At 52.2% G+C, this 16,238-nt stretch overlaps 3 protein-coding genes across 3 annotated transcripts; 2 read left to right on the forward strand and 1 right to left on the reverse strand.

Moving 5' to 3' along the window:
• Positions 1-8,456: 8,456 nt before the first annotated feature.
• On the forward strand, positions 8,457-8,999 carry BO80DRAFT_449250 (uncharacterized protein; the record flags this gene model as incomplete). Its single annotated transcript, XM_025721734.1, has 2 exons — positions 8,457-8,833; positions 8,891-8,999. The coding sequence occupies 2 exons, from the start codon at positions 8,457-8,459 to the stop codon at positions 8,997-8,999; spliced, it is 486 nt and encodes a 161-aa protein (XP_025570848.1).
• Positions 9,000-10,991: 1,992 nt separating this feature from the next.
• Positions 10,992-11,723, forward strand: BO80DRAFT_484263 (uncharacterized protein; the record flags this gene model as incomplete). Its single annotated transcript, XM_025723461.1, has 1 exon — positions 10,992-11,723. One exon carries the CDS (start codon positions 10,992-10,994, stop codon positions 11,721-11,723), a length of 732 nt encoding a protein of 243 aa, XP_025570849.1.
• Positions 11,724-12,064: 341 nt separating this feature from the next.
• BO80DRAFT_366218 (TolB family protein) lies at positions 12,065-14,249 on the reverse strand (the record flags this gene model as incomplete). The annotated part of the gene is made up of 3 exons (XM_025716236.1): positions 12,065-12,269; positions 12,341-13,991; positions 14,039-14,249. The coding sequence occupies 3 exons, from the start codon at positions 14,247-14,249 to the stop codon at positions 12,065-12,067; spliced, it is 2,067 nt and encodes a 688-aa protein (XP_025570850.1).
• Between the last annotated feature and the right edge of the window lie 1,989 nt (positions 14,250-16,238).

Raw genomic sequence — 16,238 nt, forward strand, 5'->3', positions numbered from 1 at the left:
CCGAAACCCAATTGCTGCCTAAACTGCCGCGGACGTATGCCAAATGGCCGAATGCAGACCGCCGTGGAGGACAAATCTTTACGAGACTCGACCCCGCCATTGGAATATTACTTGGTTACATTAGCACTGGCGTCGCGGTCGGACTGGCATGGTCGGAGATTCGATAATCGTGCGCCCGTCTCCGGGCTTGGGCTAGAGATCACCAGGGGATCGCCCGTGGCTTGAGCACGACTGGGCTGGAGACATGTGCTGAGTAGCAGCCATAGTGGAATCTACATGAAAGACCATGGCAGTCTGTTGGAAGGCAGCTCATGAATAACCCCATGATACAGCTTGCTGCTACTGCTGCTACTGCTGCTGCTGCTCAGACCTCACCAGGGTGGCCAAGATGTTGTACGAAAACCGCAGCTGGTTGAGATAGCAGGAGTCCATCGACTTGAAGCAGGAGAAAAGAAAGGAACAGTAAAGACGCCCGTAGGTCACACCCCGAGGCACCAGTTTTCTCCACCGTTCTGATCAACTTCTGACGGCTGTCGGCACCAAGGGTCATTCGCGCGAGCCCACTAAGCAGCCTAAGCCCAGTGCTGTAGAAGCTTCCATCGCGTCCCGACTATTGATTGGATGGTATGGTGCAAGACCCATCGCAGTGCTGTGGGCGCCGGCCGGTGTGGATCCATGGAAGCTCTCCTGTGTTTTCTGGTTCTGGCGGGCGGCTGCAGGATCAGGCGGGGTCAATTGTCCAGTAAGGTGGAAGCATTTCTTCTTGTTCTTTTTCTTTTGTTTACATTAATGAAGAAAAAAGTAAAAAAAAAAAAAAGAAAGAAAAAGTAGGGGGAACAAAGACAAAGAACCAGAGACGGAACTCCTCATCGAAACCGGGATGACCTGGGCTTGCACCGCCATGGTTGATCCCATGCTATCCAAAATTTTCCTGTAGCTCCTGGCTGCCTTTTTCATGCGGCAGCCTGTTCTTTGTCTAGGAGAGAGGTAGCTCTATTGTATCATCGCTCGGCTCGCGATCGCTTCAACTTCGATGCTTGAGATATCCATCTTGCTCTTGATACTATGGAGGTCAGGAACTCATATTAGTAATATAATTAAGACTGGAGCGGCTCTAGATACAATAGTGAGGCCGTAGGAAGACCACGAGAAGAAGAGGTTCATGAACGGCAAGCCTGCCTAGACGGGTGAATCCTCAACACTTCCAGTTGAGACGGGATACCGAGTCCGTACCTCCAACGTCCGAAGATGGTCGCTACGTGATCACGGGCCCGGGCGAGCAAGACACTCCACCTGACATGCACAGTGCTTAAACTAGCTTAGAGGTTTTTCGGTGATGATCTAGGAAGTGCTTGCGACCGTGTACAACTTCGTTTAGGGAAATCTGTTCACGCCTAAGGATCCTGCGCCTTGTCTGAGTCCCCCGTCGCAAGCCCATTTCCTCAGTCAGTGGGAAGAATGCCTCTGAGAACAAAGAAAGTCTGCGGTTCTGCAACCCTCTGCAACTCGCTTGGATGCATTGTAACCACGCGAACAAAGAAGACAAAGTGGTTCAGCTACGGAGGATATTCAGCGCCATTGCATGCCAGGGTTCTATTCTTTGTTCATTGACATTTTCGAAGGAATTGTTTTGATTAATTCAATTAATCATTATTTTTTTTTTTTTTTGCAATCGAGTCATCCGAAGCCCAGCGCCCGCAGCCCAGCGGACTAGACCTAGAGCGGAATCTGGGAGGAAGAGAAAATGGCAAGCTAGGGTACATGGAAGGAAAACCAAAAAGCGATGCGCTGAAGGAGCCATGGAAGGTGGAATAGAACTTTTTTGATCTTCAAATGGTACCTGACCGTAGAAACAGGAGAGCCACCTAGCTAGGTTTAGTTAAGCTGTTCTGCACAGTTATTGCGATCTGATTCCTTTCGTGAATGTCATGGCATCGGCCATGCGGCGGTGCAGCGGCTGAAACGGAACAGAGGACGCAGAAGCAGGGCGGCGCCCAATGACGTGAATGGGCTTCTGGCGAGCCCAGGCATGCACGACGCAGCCCATCTAGTAGGCACCATGAGGGATGGTAAGAATTGAGAGCGACCGTTGACTTGGGCGGGCAGGAGAGACGACTCAGAAGGTCAAATCGTCGCAACAAAGGTATAAATTTGTGCTCATTCCCGTGGGAAATTGGAATCATGTCCGCTTACGAAGGCTCGATTCACGTACCTACCAGTTTGTGTACATCGTGCTTACTTTATTGATACCACATTATACTTCAATATGTCTGAAGAATTTACTCAGAGCTTTCCTGTTTTCGAGGATCCGCCCGACATCGGTACATATTTTACGAACTACCCCGAATATGGGGAGATGCTTGGGCCTTTAGAAAACAATACTCAGTTTCCGGCCAGTTCATGGGCGGAATCGGGCCCCATGAACGGGTTTCCGCAACCCGCCATGGGGCAGAATAGCTTGACTGCTATGGCGGAACCTGCCAACAGAGCGGCAGGCTTTGGTGCTCCAAGCACCAATACCTTGGACCACGCCGCCCATAGACCTGGACCTGTTCTGCAAGGCCAGAGTACCAACGACGCTCCTGCACAACCGTAGGCAGATGCTCTTCAAGACCACCTGCTGAACCATCGACTAACAAATCCTCGCAGGTCTGAAACTGTTTCTTGCCTTGTCGAAGCTTGCGACAAGTCTTTTAGAAGGCGGTCTGATATGTTACGGCATCTCAGGAACTCGCACACATCTCCCCGTTCGCAAGCCTGCCCTCATTGCGGCTATAAGGCGAATCGGAGAGATAATCTGCGGAATCATGTCCGGAAGAAACACGGCAGAGAATTGCCTCAGACGCCTCCGCAACAGTAGCCTTTCTGATCTTCCTTGTCTGCATTCCTTTTCGGATCGGAGTTTTATGGGTCGGGTGTTTGTTTTGACTTTCTCCACGGCGGATCTGCGACTAATGATCCTGCGCCCCACCTTTACACTCTACACGATAAACGGATTTCCTTCACTCTGGATCTTCATCCATCCATTGCACTTATCGTGTGATGTCGATTTGTTAATAGATCAAAAGAATACTACTACTTAGAACTGATCCAAACTCCTAAGAATTTCCATCGAACGTAGTTATTTCCATCTACCATCCATCTATTAAACTTTGAGCAGAAAACAAAAGTTTCCACCCCTAGCATCCATCCGCGACCGTTGGAGCGATCACGAAGCAATCATGGAACCCCGCATCCCACCTCCGACCGGTCGGCATCCAGTATTCCCTAGTAGTGGGCGGAGAGCTACATCCGCTGGCAGTCAACAGTAGGTACCTCCCGGGCGGGGCGGTGAGAGCCACGATATAGCAGCAAGCTTTGTTAGTCCTACAGAGATAGCACAATACGTCCTCCGAAAGAGCTCATACTCGAACTCCACATAGTCAGGGGCAATCGGTCTACAAACTTACAGGCCCCGTAGACAGAAGTCTGCTAGAACGCCCTCCCCCCCTCCCCCCCCCGGTAGGCCTCCATCGAAGCATCAGGCAGCAATCTTTTCCAACGCGGTGAAGTAGAGACTCTGCGCGGGAGATGAAAGGGATCTGGTACCTAGTACCTTGTGAGATACATCTACAGACTCAGAATCTAAGTTTAAGAGATCAAGCAAAAAAACAAAGAACGCAGCGGATAAGCGAAACAGGTGGAAAATGCCTTGTGAGAAATACAGGGACGAGGGGTGCTGTTAGGATCTTGTCAGCAGCGACATCCTGCACTCCGGAGTACTCCTCTGCAAGCAAGGGCCGATGCAGGAGACTACCCGTGGAAAGCTCCTTTGCAGCGCGGAAGGTACCTTAGATTCTGCCTCTCATGAAGGGACCCTCCACTTGAGGCAGTAATCTAGGACGTATCTACGACTATTTAAAGGTTTAAAGTAGACTATGCAACGCTTGACTATCATCAGCGTCGCTCAATCTATTTTTCTCTATTCAGTTCGCATCTCAATCACTGAATCTGCGAAAACTATCTGCTCATCCAACGGTCGCAAGATACTTAGGACGAGTCAGCGGCGGGAAGCTTAGTCCCAACACCCGCCGACCGAGCTCCAAGTCCTCACCTCACGGGTGTGAGAGAAACCCCGAATTTCTCCATGAACATGGGGGGGAGGGGACCTCCCTGACACTCCGCCGTCAACGGTGAGCTTGCCACTCCAGGGATGATGGGTCGTCAGGGCGTCTGGGAGTGCCTCCTGACCAGCTGCCCTGTTTTCCTATTTTGTATAGGGATGAGTTGTCTGTGGGGTCGGCCGGAAAAGAAGCCCGCAAAAAAGGCCAAAAAAAAAAAAAACAATAATGAAGAGGGAAAACTGTTGTTCTCACCGGTGAGATTCAAAGTTTGGAACGGCGGGAGATGCATGCGGGCTGAACCCTGTTTACGCCTGTTCAGTGGCCCTGGTAGCTCTCCACCCCCCCGGTCAGCCGGACCGTCCCATACTATGGATGAACCTGGTGGTATTGAAAGATCGGAGACGGCCGTTACTAGTGGGATACCACTGGGCAGCCCAGAACTACTAACGGGGATGAGAGCGCAGGTATTAATCAGCGCTCAGCAGAGTCACTGCTGTGTAACGATACAGCATACGAGGTGGAGGCAACACCGGTTCGAGGGCCGTTGGAAGGGCGGTGGTATTGGGGTGCAGCCTACCCCCGCCGCCGTATCAATGGAAATCCGACAGAGCTTAATGATTATTGTGGCTGATTGTGGCTTTTTTGGCCTGCCCCTGAACCAGGACATGAACTGAGTTCCTTCCCGATTCATGGGGGATTAAGTTCCTGAGCAGGCAGATTTTACTGCCCCTGTGGAGTATATCATAACGCCTTATTTCTCGAGAAGGAAGCTGGAAGAGGAGCGATGGTTATACTCAAGCTTCACTCAGAATATCCAAGCCACATGGGGAACGATGCAACCCTGGAGAAGCTTGATGCTTCATGATACCGAACTGGAGCGGAAGAAAAAGCAAAGAAACTCGTGAGAAAAAGCAAAGTAATGTGTTTATATATATGTCTGTTCTGGAACGAGGAACATATCGAGCTTTGTCAAACCAGTTGACAGCGTCAACGCATAAACTGCAACAAAGTAAGATGGAGCAATATCTACCTGATGTGCGGTCACCGAGGGTGAATACTCATTTTGCTGGCCTGTCTGATAGCAGCCTCTGACGGATGAGAGATGACGAGATGGAGAAATGGTGTCTATTGCATTCTTGAGTAGGGAGGGAAAGAAATGCGATGAGAAACATGACTTGCTGCAAGAGCTGAGCTTCAGTTCTTTGATGTGAGCTGTGGATGAGCAACTCTCATATCTACACTTGAGTTAGCGCTATTCTTATACACAATGTCCGGGGCCTCTTGAAACTTCTTTTCCGATCGGATAAGAAGCTGACTCGTTCATCTCCTTCTACGAATCGAGAGAGAGCTAGCTGGCTTTGGGAGAAGGATATACATACCCATGCTCTGTGGCTGGAGGACCATCTCGAGCGGCATCTCAGAAACTCCCACATTTGCCTTGCGTCCCTTGGCTGTGGAGTCTGTACTTGGCGCGTCAATCACTTATACACTTTGAGGAACTACTCGATTTATCACCGACGTGGAGGACTTTCAGGGGCTGTGGTTTCTGCATATTATGACAGGTTGGGTGGTTGCTAGTGATGTTGAGTGGTCATTTATGGCTTTACCTTTCTTCCTGGGTGTTGCTCTGATCGATGTATCCTATTAGTCTTAACTATGATACATACTAGTGGGCAAGGGTATAAATCACGATATATATTAGTTCCATACACTTCAAAGCTAATCTGGAAACCATATGACAGTAGCAGGTCTACAGTATGTGCAGGTATTTGATCGTAATCCATAGTCCAAAGTGATAATCTATATGGGCCATGGTCCGTGGATGAGACGGTCCTAACCCATGGCCATTCAATGGTTATGAGGGGTAGTACCCTTTCCACATGCCCATAGAAACAGCGGCGGAAACACCCGAGGAATGACCAGTACAGTCGTTTACAATCTGACGGGCGAGCTGCACGAGACCAGCAACTTGTTGGATGCAGTCGTTGTGACTTATTGACCCATAACATGTTAATCTACAACGCTGACTGTAATGCGTTTCCTTTGCCTTCTGTCTTAGATAGTATGCCAGCTAAACTACAGTCCAGCGACTCATGACGTATCCAAGAAATGTGCACCACGCTAAAATACGAGCCCTCGAGTAAGCCTGTACGTTGTACGGTCACCGGCACCTGTGCAACATAGTTGTGTCCTTGGACGTTGGCCGGTGGGTGGCAAAAACGGGGTACCACCGGAATGCAGCTCGACCGACCGCTGGAGCCAACTCAGCAGAGGACGGGATAGAACGGGGTGCATTCTTGGTTAGATGGGCGCTGCCTATTCCCTGTTGCTATTCTGTTGCTGGAAGCTCTGTTGGAGGGGTAGGATGCCCTGAGTAGAACGTGCTTGGAGCACCTCTGCTGTATCGTAGAATTTCAGTCGGTTCAACGGCTATTGTCCGACTTGATCAGACAGCTAGGCAGGGCTCACCATGTGGATGGCTGGCCCAGTGCATCGGGCCCGAGGCCGGGGCCGATTCCAGTAAGTTGGTTTACCCGAGTAGGGGTTGTTTATTGCCAGTACAGGAGACAGCACAATGCGCTGGATAGAACCGGGCCGCTGTATCAATCTGAACAATAGTAACAAGTTATGATCGACAAAGTGACGACGAAAGGGAACCGAAGGAGAAATATCAGAATGAAAAGAATAGCAAGAGAACTGGGCGCTGAATTGGCCTCCAGTGTTCATTTCTCATTCCCAGGCCGGGCAGTCACCAGGCAGGGAGCCCAAGGGGAACGCCCAGTCCTAGCACGACATCCCTGATTCTTATGACCGACACGAATCGGGACGAACCGCTCAATTGGGAGAGCGCCCATCCCGTTCCCAGAGGTTTGGTGGGGCTTGTCCAGGGTATCTGGCAGGCCCCCAAGCAGCTGCAGCTAGGCCTGTTTCACAGGTTCTTGCTGGGGTTCCAAGAGTTGGCCGGGCGGGCAGGCAGAGCAGCCCGCTCGACTGAGCAAACTGGAGGAGATTGACGAGGAAACCAAATTGATGGAACGTTACACGGGGTCACGGGTGCCGGAGGGGACCTGGAGCCTGGAGGGATCTTGAGGGGAGCTGGAGTCGATTTCTCCAAATTCTCTGCCAACATTGACAGTGTCTAGGAGTTCAGCGCCCACCCTCGAGTGGCTAGTCAGGACAGTAGGGTAGATTCCGCGGTGCTCGTGAGGAATCTCCGATCAACGCCGGCAGACGATCCTGCTGCCGATCCCAGGCGCAACTAAGAAGTAAAGATACGGATAATACCAAGCAGACTGTCTCAGCTACTCGCGTAGACAATCTCCATCTCCCCTACGAAACATTCCTACATATATTGCAGTATTCCGATCGCCCCTGTGCTTCGGACATCTATATAAAGCCTGTGTGTCTTGCATGGGGTGATTGAATCAACACCAGCTCAAATCCTCTGCACATTTGACATCAGGCATAATCGACTGAGCCATAATGACCGACAGAATGAATGGTGGAAGGCTATTCATTCTGTCGGTCAGCACTCAGACCGCCCGAGAAAACAGACAGCGTCCCGCGCCGTGGGAAAAAGGTCTATACCCATGTGTTCGGCTGTGGCGCAGCAACACCGAATCCCTATCGCACCGTCCGACCATGCCCTGACAGACTGCATCAGGACAGCTCCATCGTGCCATGGAGGTTGGTGACGACGGTCGAAACTCACGGAGATGCCTATCCGTCGTATATATACAGGCCACTGCAATTGGCCAACAAGCAGCAGAAAAATCACTGACTCAACGCTCAATCACGGGGAAGCTCCCCAGGCCGGCTGACAAACTCGCTGCACAGGAAACAACATATTCCTGGTGGCCATCAACACATGATTTTTGGCCATCTGGTATATTACTTCTGGTCTGGCTCAATGCCCACAACCCATATATCTGTCAAATATGGGCAGAGGTGGATTGAGCAAAGCGCCTTGGTGAACATCAATAATGGGCGTCAGGGCTTAGGCACGGCCGCTGTTACAGCAAGCTGGGCTCACTCCAAGCCCACACGCCCACTCATATATTCATGACCCATGCGGTTACACAGGCTTGACTGGAGCCATTCATACAAGGACTCAAACGCTCTGCGATGCTCTCAACAGCACAGATGTTTCATTGGTCGGGCGCTTGGTCGCCGGGCGTGCGAGTCGCAAGAAACCAGGGCGCAAGCAATGGGCTGGAAAGGGCGTTGAGGTAGAGGAGAGTCTGAAGGGGACTATATAAGGCCATATTCTACTCAGAATAACGGCTATTGCAGTGTCGTCTCTACAAGACACAGATCCTCTCAATTGTCCTATCATCACCTCCACTTTCTACAATGTCCAACCCCATGTTTGGCCCAGACTACCTTAGCGCCGAAGAAGAGCGCTTGGTCGAGGACCTAACCCAGCAGTCAATACGGACCTACATCGACTCACAAGCTGTACCTGTCGCGGAGGCCACATCCTTTGATTCATCCGTCCTCACTGATCTGGGTTGGGATACTAGCTCCATCATTGGCGATAATGCTGGGAGTGTGCCTAGCAATGCCTACGAAGCATTATATCCTCTCGAGCCAACACAACCTTCCGAATCATCACAACCTCTGGAGCAAACACAACCCCTAGAACCATCACAACCCCTCAATCAGAATACCCTACCCACCCCTCAGGCTCAATCACAGACTCACATACCCGCACGCACCCCAGCTGCCAGGTACATGACCTATATATTGACCACTCTACTCACAACACTGACGCAGCCTCAGACAAGCCTCCATCGCATGTCAATGGCCCGGGTGCACACGGACATTCGGGAGAAATGCCGACCTGTACCGACATCAGCAGACAATTCACCTCTTTCCCAAGAGTGTCGTGTGTGAGAGGTGCGGTCGGGAGTTCAATCGCGCTGATAATCTGCGGGAACATCAGCGGAGAGTCCACGGGGAGGATACATCGCGGGGTGGGGGGGGGGGGGGGGGATAGAGGTTAGAGATATAGTGCGGGTTGCGTAGCTGGTTTGGTGGTGTTGTATATATATAGACTTGGTACATGTTGGTTGTTGGGGAGTTAGATGGTTAAAGCATTGGTGTTGTGTATGGGGTCGAAGATATACTGCAATATTGGCGCGGTTAAGGGTGTCGGTGTTGGGGTATCTGGAGCGTCTTGCACCATATCCGTCTATTTAACCATTCTCAACAGAAGATTGACAATGGCTACTATGTGCAGCTATACCACAACACAACATACTCTAAATAACGTTTTGAAAAGGATGCATAAAGATGGATAGCTATAGCTATATCTTTATATCTATAATATGAGCGAATTTAGACGAGAACCAGAACCCCAGAACCAAAGTTACTTATCAATTTAGACCTGTATTTGACGAATTGTAAGGCAAATCAACCATCTTGGTCCTTCAAATAAAGTCGTTGGGTCAGACCCACTAAGCGAACCTACCCGGTACCTTTGCGGCAAGGATCCACGGTTTGATACCACTAGCTCTAACAATTTGACCCTCCGTCTCGCCTATCCCCACCGCCGGTTGAGAGGCGTTTCGGTCCCCCTCCTCCTCTCACCTGCCCTGTAGAAACGAACTTTAGAATAGATGAATCATTTCTCCAACCCTGGTTTTCAATGAAGCGGTATTGGTAGAAGTGTTTTAAATGCTCTGTGTAGTGAGATTGGTTCACCCGTTCGGAACATGGAGGGGCATCCGTCAGGCTGTGATGCCTTTGTGCCTGAGGCAATAAGGCATTCAGGCTGCAGGAGGGATCCTCATCACGTGTGCGGTGTGGACTGACTCGGAGATGGGCGAGATTTGAATGTGACATTGCACGTGCTCAGTGATGTTCTGATACAGCTAGTATTGTCATATGCATATAGCCCGGTAATGCTTCTATATAAGGGAACATGATGAATTCAATGGAGGCGTGATTACCTTCACTAAAACATAAGTACCTTCTACCCACTCTGCCACCTTGATTCGAGATCCTACTCTATAGCAGTCTATGCACCTAGTTAGCATAAAGGTTCTACTATGTATTTAGAAGGATTACCATAAATACTAGCTCAAGTACCTGCTAGAAGACTTACAGGAGACTTGAAAAATGGTGGTAATCGTATTTCGGTTGGACAATGCCTTGAGGGGATATAGGGATAGGCCTAACCTTTATTTACTTTTCTTAGGTGAATGGCTTGATGGGTATAATTGCAGAGCTAAAAAAATTCCTAATGATGTTCACCTATGAATGTGTCTGCAAAGCAGTGTTATTCAGGTAGTGGCTAGATGCTGCACTCACCTTTTTTTAGCTAACATAATCTGGGTATAGCTGTTCTTTCTCCACCTTCCAAGTATACTTAGTCTCTTGTCTAATTAACATCATGATTAATTCATTGCTACCCCTTCCCGTGCTTCATGTAATGAATGAAATTCAGGAGAGTAAACTGTCCTCATCGGGTCACTGTCACCTGTTCTTTGTCACAGGTTAAGCTCATTCCCATCATCTATCTTTGTTCCACAGTATGGTACCGCTTATTGGCACGTGCCCTAGCCCTATAAAAGATTTCCTTTGACAAGTACCAAATTTCTACCATTAACGATACCTCTTCTGCTGCTCAAATCGCACTACATTAGGACATCTCCTACTCTTTACCCACGTGACCCATCAGCATCGGCATCTTCCATCATCAACATGCACTGCTAGACCAAGGCAAATTTTCACCCTCCATACGAAGAATCACATTGTTCATACGGGAAATATCCTCTACACAAAGCCAACGGACTTTTGTCTCCCCGGCGGGAGGTATATCATCTACACCAATCCTTGTCAACCTCCACATCACGACCATCCTCTCCGCCACCACATACCAACATGGATACCCGACCTGACCACTTCACCCCCTCTCACCTCAACCCCCTCATGACCATGAACACCTCCACCACCGCCACCGACCCCGACACTCCCATGACAGACCCAACAGACCCCACCCCGGACACACCACTCCTCAGCATCGAAGCAAATCCCAATCCCCAAGCCCCCAATCTCAACACCACCCCCCAACCCAACCGGATTCGCCACCCCACCAGCCCCATCCAACTCGACGACCTCTACCTCCCCATCATCTGGGACGAAACCTGGGAAGCGCCAATCATCGAAGCTCCTTACCGGCCCCGCCCGCACAATCCCTCCCCATCATCCTCATCCTCACCCACAGACACCGACAATACCGACATAGACACAGACACAAAGCAATGCACATACCTCCCCTCCCCCGAACAATCCGACCAAGACGCATACCCCACCACCACCACAACAACAACCACAACAGAAGAAACCAACCTCCCTCCTCCCCCTCAGCCTCCTTCCACCCCATCCCCCCGAAAACACCACCCCACCCACACCCCCCTCATCTGCGAATGGAAGAACTGCACCACCAAGCACCGCTACACCAGTTACGAAGGCCTCTTCAACCACATCAAGCTGGCGCATTTAGATGCCGTGCGGTGTGCGGTCTGTCACAAGGTGTTGTTGAATGTGGGGATGTTGAGGAAACATGAGCGGGTGTATGGGCATTCGGGCATGTCTGGGACTGGTTCCAATTAGGGAGGGGGAATAGGGCTGGGGGATGGGTGGAGCGTAGGTGTTAGGGGTAGGGAGTTTGTGGAGGATGGGATAGGTCCATGGTGTATATGGTTGGTATTCGGCCAATGAGATTGTAACGATATCAGTTGTATGAAATTCCATTGGGCATTTCATTTGGGTCCTACTCACAGAATGTTTTAGTAGTGGGCTCGGTTATATATCCGCGCTACAACCGTCCCCAAATCTCCATGACCACCCCAACTACAATCCATACCAACATTTAAATAACTGAATATATAGCTAAACATACATTTATTCATCACACCAGCTAAACTAAAACATATCATCACATTCAGTGGTATCTACTGCAGATACTCATTCGGCATATACAACGGCATCGAATCCTCCCAGATAGTATCCGTAACCAGGGTCTTGTTACTCCCATCATAGTTCATGACCATGATCTGGCCGTAAGGTTGGAAGGTATCATCGAACAGGGCACTCTCGTCCTTGAACCCGTACATGCCGGTACTCCACATGATACGGCCGTCTTGGGACCACACGGCGCTGTAATACCATTAGCACAACGAAGTATGGAAAGGGGGGTTAGGTTAATCGGGGGGGAAGAGGGGCCATACTGAGCATCATTGGACAAGCTATCCGTCACACGCGTCAACTCCGATCCATCCGGACGGATAGTATAGATATCGAAGCGATCGGCGTACCAGCGTGCGCCGTACGACTCGGTCCAGTTGTTGTTCCGGGTGAAGACGATGCGCTCGCCATTAGGCGACCAGCCCGGGGTGTTATCCCAGCCGGTGGTGAGTTGGTGGGTCTTGCCGGTGGTGAAGTTCAGAATGTGCAGACCCTGAGGGACACCCGTTTCGAGACTCCACTTGCGGTAGACGATGGCCGAGCCATCCGGGGACCAGGAGGGGAAACCCGAGTTGTCGGTGCCGTCGGTGAGGTTAGTGTGATGGGTGCCGTTGGCGTAGGCGCGCCAGATACGAGCCTCAGCTTCGGTGCGGCTGACGAACCAGGCGCCGAAACCAGAGACCAACTCCGTGCCGTCCGGGTTCCAGGAGGGTTGGAAGGCGCCGGAGTTGCCCTCTTCGAGCCATTCGACTTCGGTGGCGTTGTTCAGGCTGTAGATGTCGTAGGCGTCGAGGGCGTCCACCACGTCGGTGTAGACGGGGGAGGAGTGGACGAGGGAGCCGTTGGCGCTGCCGAGGACCTTCTGGGTGGTGGCGAGGCGGTTGGTGGCGGTGTGGTGCATGGGGAAGACGTCCATGTAGCGGTATTCCCAGTCGTTGTCGTAGCTCCAGAGTTCCAGCTCGGCGGCTTGTTGGGTCCAGTTGGGGATCCAGTAGACGAGCTTGGAGCCGTCGGGGGACCACCACGGGTCCCGCAGGTAGGTCAGGTTGAAGGTGTGGTGGGTGGCATCGGGCTGGGTGTAGTGGATGCCCTCGTAGTCGCCGGCCTTGATCAGGTAGCCGATGTTGGTCGAGTTGCCAATGTAGTGCTGGCCGACCTTGGGGTAGCTGCCGGAGGTGTGGGCCGTGACATGGGCGCCGGTGGCAAAGTCCACGCTGTAGATCTGGGCTTCGACGGCTTCCTGCTGAGCGGAGACACCGTGGCAGCCATAGGTGTTCTCCCGGGTCATGTTGTTGTAGATGATGCGCTTGCCATCGGGCGACCACTGGGGAGTGCCCAGGGAGTATCCGTCCTGGCGCAGTACGGTGCGGAAGTCACTGCCATTGGGACGGATGGCGTAAAGGCCCAGGGTCTGAGTGTGTTCCCAGCCGACACCCTCGCTGTGGCCAGTCCAGTCGGTGTTGCGATCCGAACTGAAGGCGATCCACTCGCCGTCGGGGGACCACGACGGACGGAAGTGGCCAGTGGGCCAAGTGTTGTCTGCCCGGGTCAAGGCAGTGTCCGTCAGGTTCTGGGCCAGTCCAGTGGTCAGGTCCTTGACCCAGATGTTGGTGGTGTAGTTGCCAAAGGTGGACACATAGGCCAGCTTGTTTCCATCCGGCGAGAGGACACCAATGTCTTCGACAGAGTCGGTGGCTGCCAGCACCTCCAGACCTGTGCCATCGGGACGAACCCGGTACAGGTCGGACTGGCCGGGACCGCGACGCTCGCTGGTGAAGACAATCCATTGTCCATCCGGCGACCAGGAGGGATGGTAGTCAAAGGGATTGGTCTGGTTGGCCAGCAGCTTGGTAGCATTGGTGCCGTCCGCATTGGAGATCCAGAGCTGAGACCCCGAGGGGCCAATACGGTTCACTGCGTGTGTCAGTCCTGGGTCCCGATGGGTCTGTCGGATCACTCACTGTAAAAGATGCCCTTCTTGCCCTCGATCGGTCCTCGACGGGACAGCCCACGAGTATCCTTTGCGGGTGCAGCAGCAGCCCGCTTGGCATACGGACAACCGGCCGCAGCAGCAACAGAGGCGTCGTTGTTGGCGCGCTCAGCATACGGGCAGGCTGCACCGGCCGAGCCGGCCGCCAGACCGGCCAAAGCAATAGCAGCAGAAATGCGCATGTCGTCTACCACTCAAGCTGGAGGCAGATAATGTGAATGCGACTCAAGAGCTGGTTGTGAGACAATGCGGTTGAGATACCCGAGAGGCAGGCGATCGGCGGTATAAATACTGCTGGCGCAGAGGGGGATAATCTTTCATCTCGGTTGCTCGCAGCTTGGCAATATGGGAGCCTGGGCAAGATCCCTCGGTCGTCGCTAAGGGATACCCTTTCTTCATTGTGTGGGTGAGTGGAGCCGATCAGATAGCGATGATTCAAATCCCAATCTATCAAGTGGACCGGGTCAACTTATCAATCAATCAGCGAATGGGGCGGGGACTCCACCGGCCCAGGAAAAAATCTTCATCCCATGTTGCAGAGCGCTGCGGAGGCTAGTGGAAGTTGAGAATAGGCATGAATATGAATCATCTCCCTCTATTGTCTCAGCCCTAACCGGTGTACATATACTACGTAAGAATTTGCCACGCTTACTTACTGTCCAACATGCCATGTCAACATGCCATGTCAACTGCTGGCAAGATGGAGTCTCCCATTGTAGGCTCACCACCTCTGGCCAGCCGAAATGAACGGGAGTGGATCAGCGTGGTGCATCCAACGGTGCGGCCGGTGTCGGCCTATCCTTCCCTGTTTTTGCCAATTGGGATGACGATCGCATTATCTCCGACTTGGCACGGGTTGGCAGGATCTCGGCGCCTTGGCTCGCCCCTTGGCGCCCCTCAACAAGTAACCAGTCCCGACTCGACCAATTCTCGCCGATAACCCCGAGCAGCGGCCGTCTGCACTCTGCAGCTCGGGTATCTGACGCGGGGATGACAGGGTCAGGCCTGTCCCCTTACTCCCTGGGGGTGCTGCGCCGAACCCTACCGTGGTCGGTGTTCCGCCGCTAATGCCCCCACCGCCGCCTAAGTCTCTGCACAGCCTGATGGTTGCAGCACACCTGGGCGCCAGGACACATTCTATGCCACCATATTACGAATTCGATAAGGGATTTTGTCCGTGCAATGTGAAGTCGGAGGTCCAGGCCTCAGCGTAGGACCAATCACGAAAAACTCATTGCCTACCGGAGGACGGCTGGACGGCGGATGGGTCGGAAGGATTCTCCCGCCAACTGTCAACTTGGGGTAGCTGACCAACTCGATATTCGCTGCTTCCCGTTCGATGTTCACAATCAAGCTCATTACCCACGGGAAGGGGTGAGGAGTGCCTGACGAAGGCTGGGTCCAATCGGGGCTTTGCTGGGGTCGGGAGGATTCAAGTCCAGTGCCCAGTGCGCAGAGGGGCTTACGAATAGATGAGAACCAATCGGTCAACATTGCCAAAGATGCTTGCACACGAAGCAGCAGACGGAATGTAGATCCGTAAGCTCATCTCGCCTAGAAGCAGCGCTCAACTGTATCGTTGGGCAATCTCACATAGGTCTGAGGCCTAGATGGACCCGTGGCAGTGATTGATGAGGCTACAGCTCAGGCTAGTGCCGTTGCATTTCTCGATTCCCATACTCGTGAATAGTAACTTCATTAATTGTTGTGGCCTGGAGTTGGTGGGAACCAGCGGTAGGACTGGTGGCTTTCCGAGATGCAGGACGTCTGCCAGGGGCAGTGCTGCATATTTCGTGGCTGAGATACACTGCCGCAACCTTATGCGGTGGCCTGATACACGTGGTCCCTATCTTGATCCAGTCAGTGAATACAGGCATCGAGTGTAATCCGAGTGATGTAGGCTGGCCACTTGTCCAACCAGGTACACCCCATTATTAGGCTTACCTTGATCGACAGGACGAAACTCGGGGCTCCACCATTTATTCGGCCTTGATTTCCATTATCTGCTGGATGATTAGCACCCTGGGGACGCAGGCTCGGACATGACGCAAGGATCTGCATGGCTGGAACTCGGCCGGGTGGCGACCGAGTGAGTTTCCACAAGGTTCACTGTTCCGTGTCTGCGGCACGATACCACACTGCTCTCTGGGTATCAGTGTCAGGCAACAAGC

The sequence above is a fragment of the Aspergillus ibericus genome (assembly GCF_003184845.1).
Source record: "Aspergillus ibericus CBS 121593 unplaced genomic scaffold BO80scaffold_56, whole genome shotgun sequence".
In the NCBI taxonomy this organism is placed as follows: domain Eukaryota; kingdom Fungi; phylum Ascomycota; class Eurotiomycetes; order Eurotiales; family Aspergillaceae; genus Aspergillus; species Aspergillus ibericus.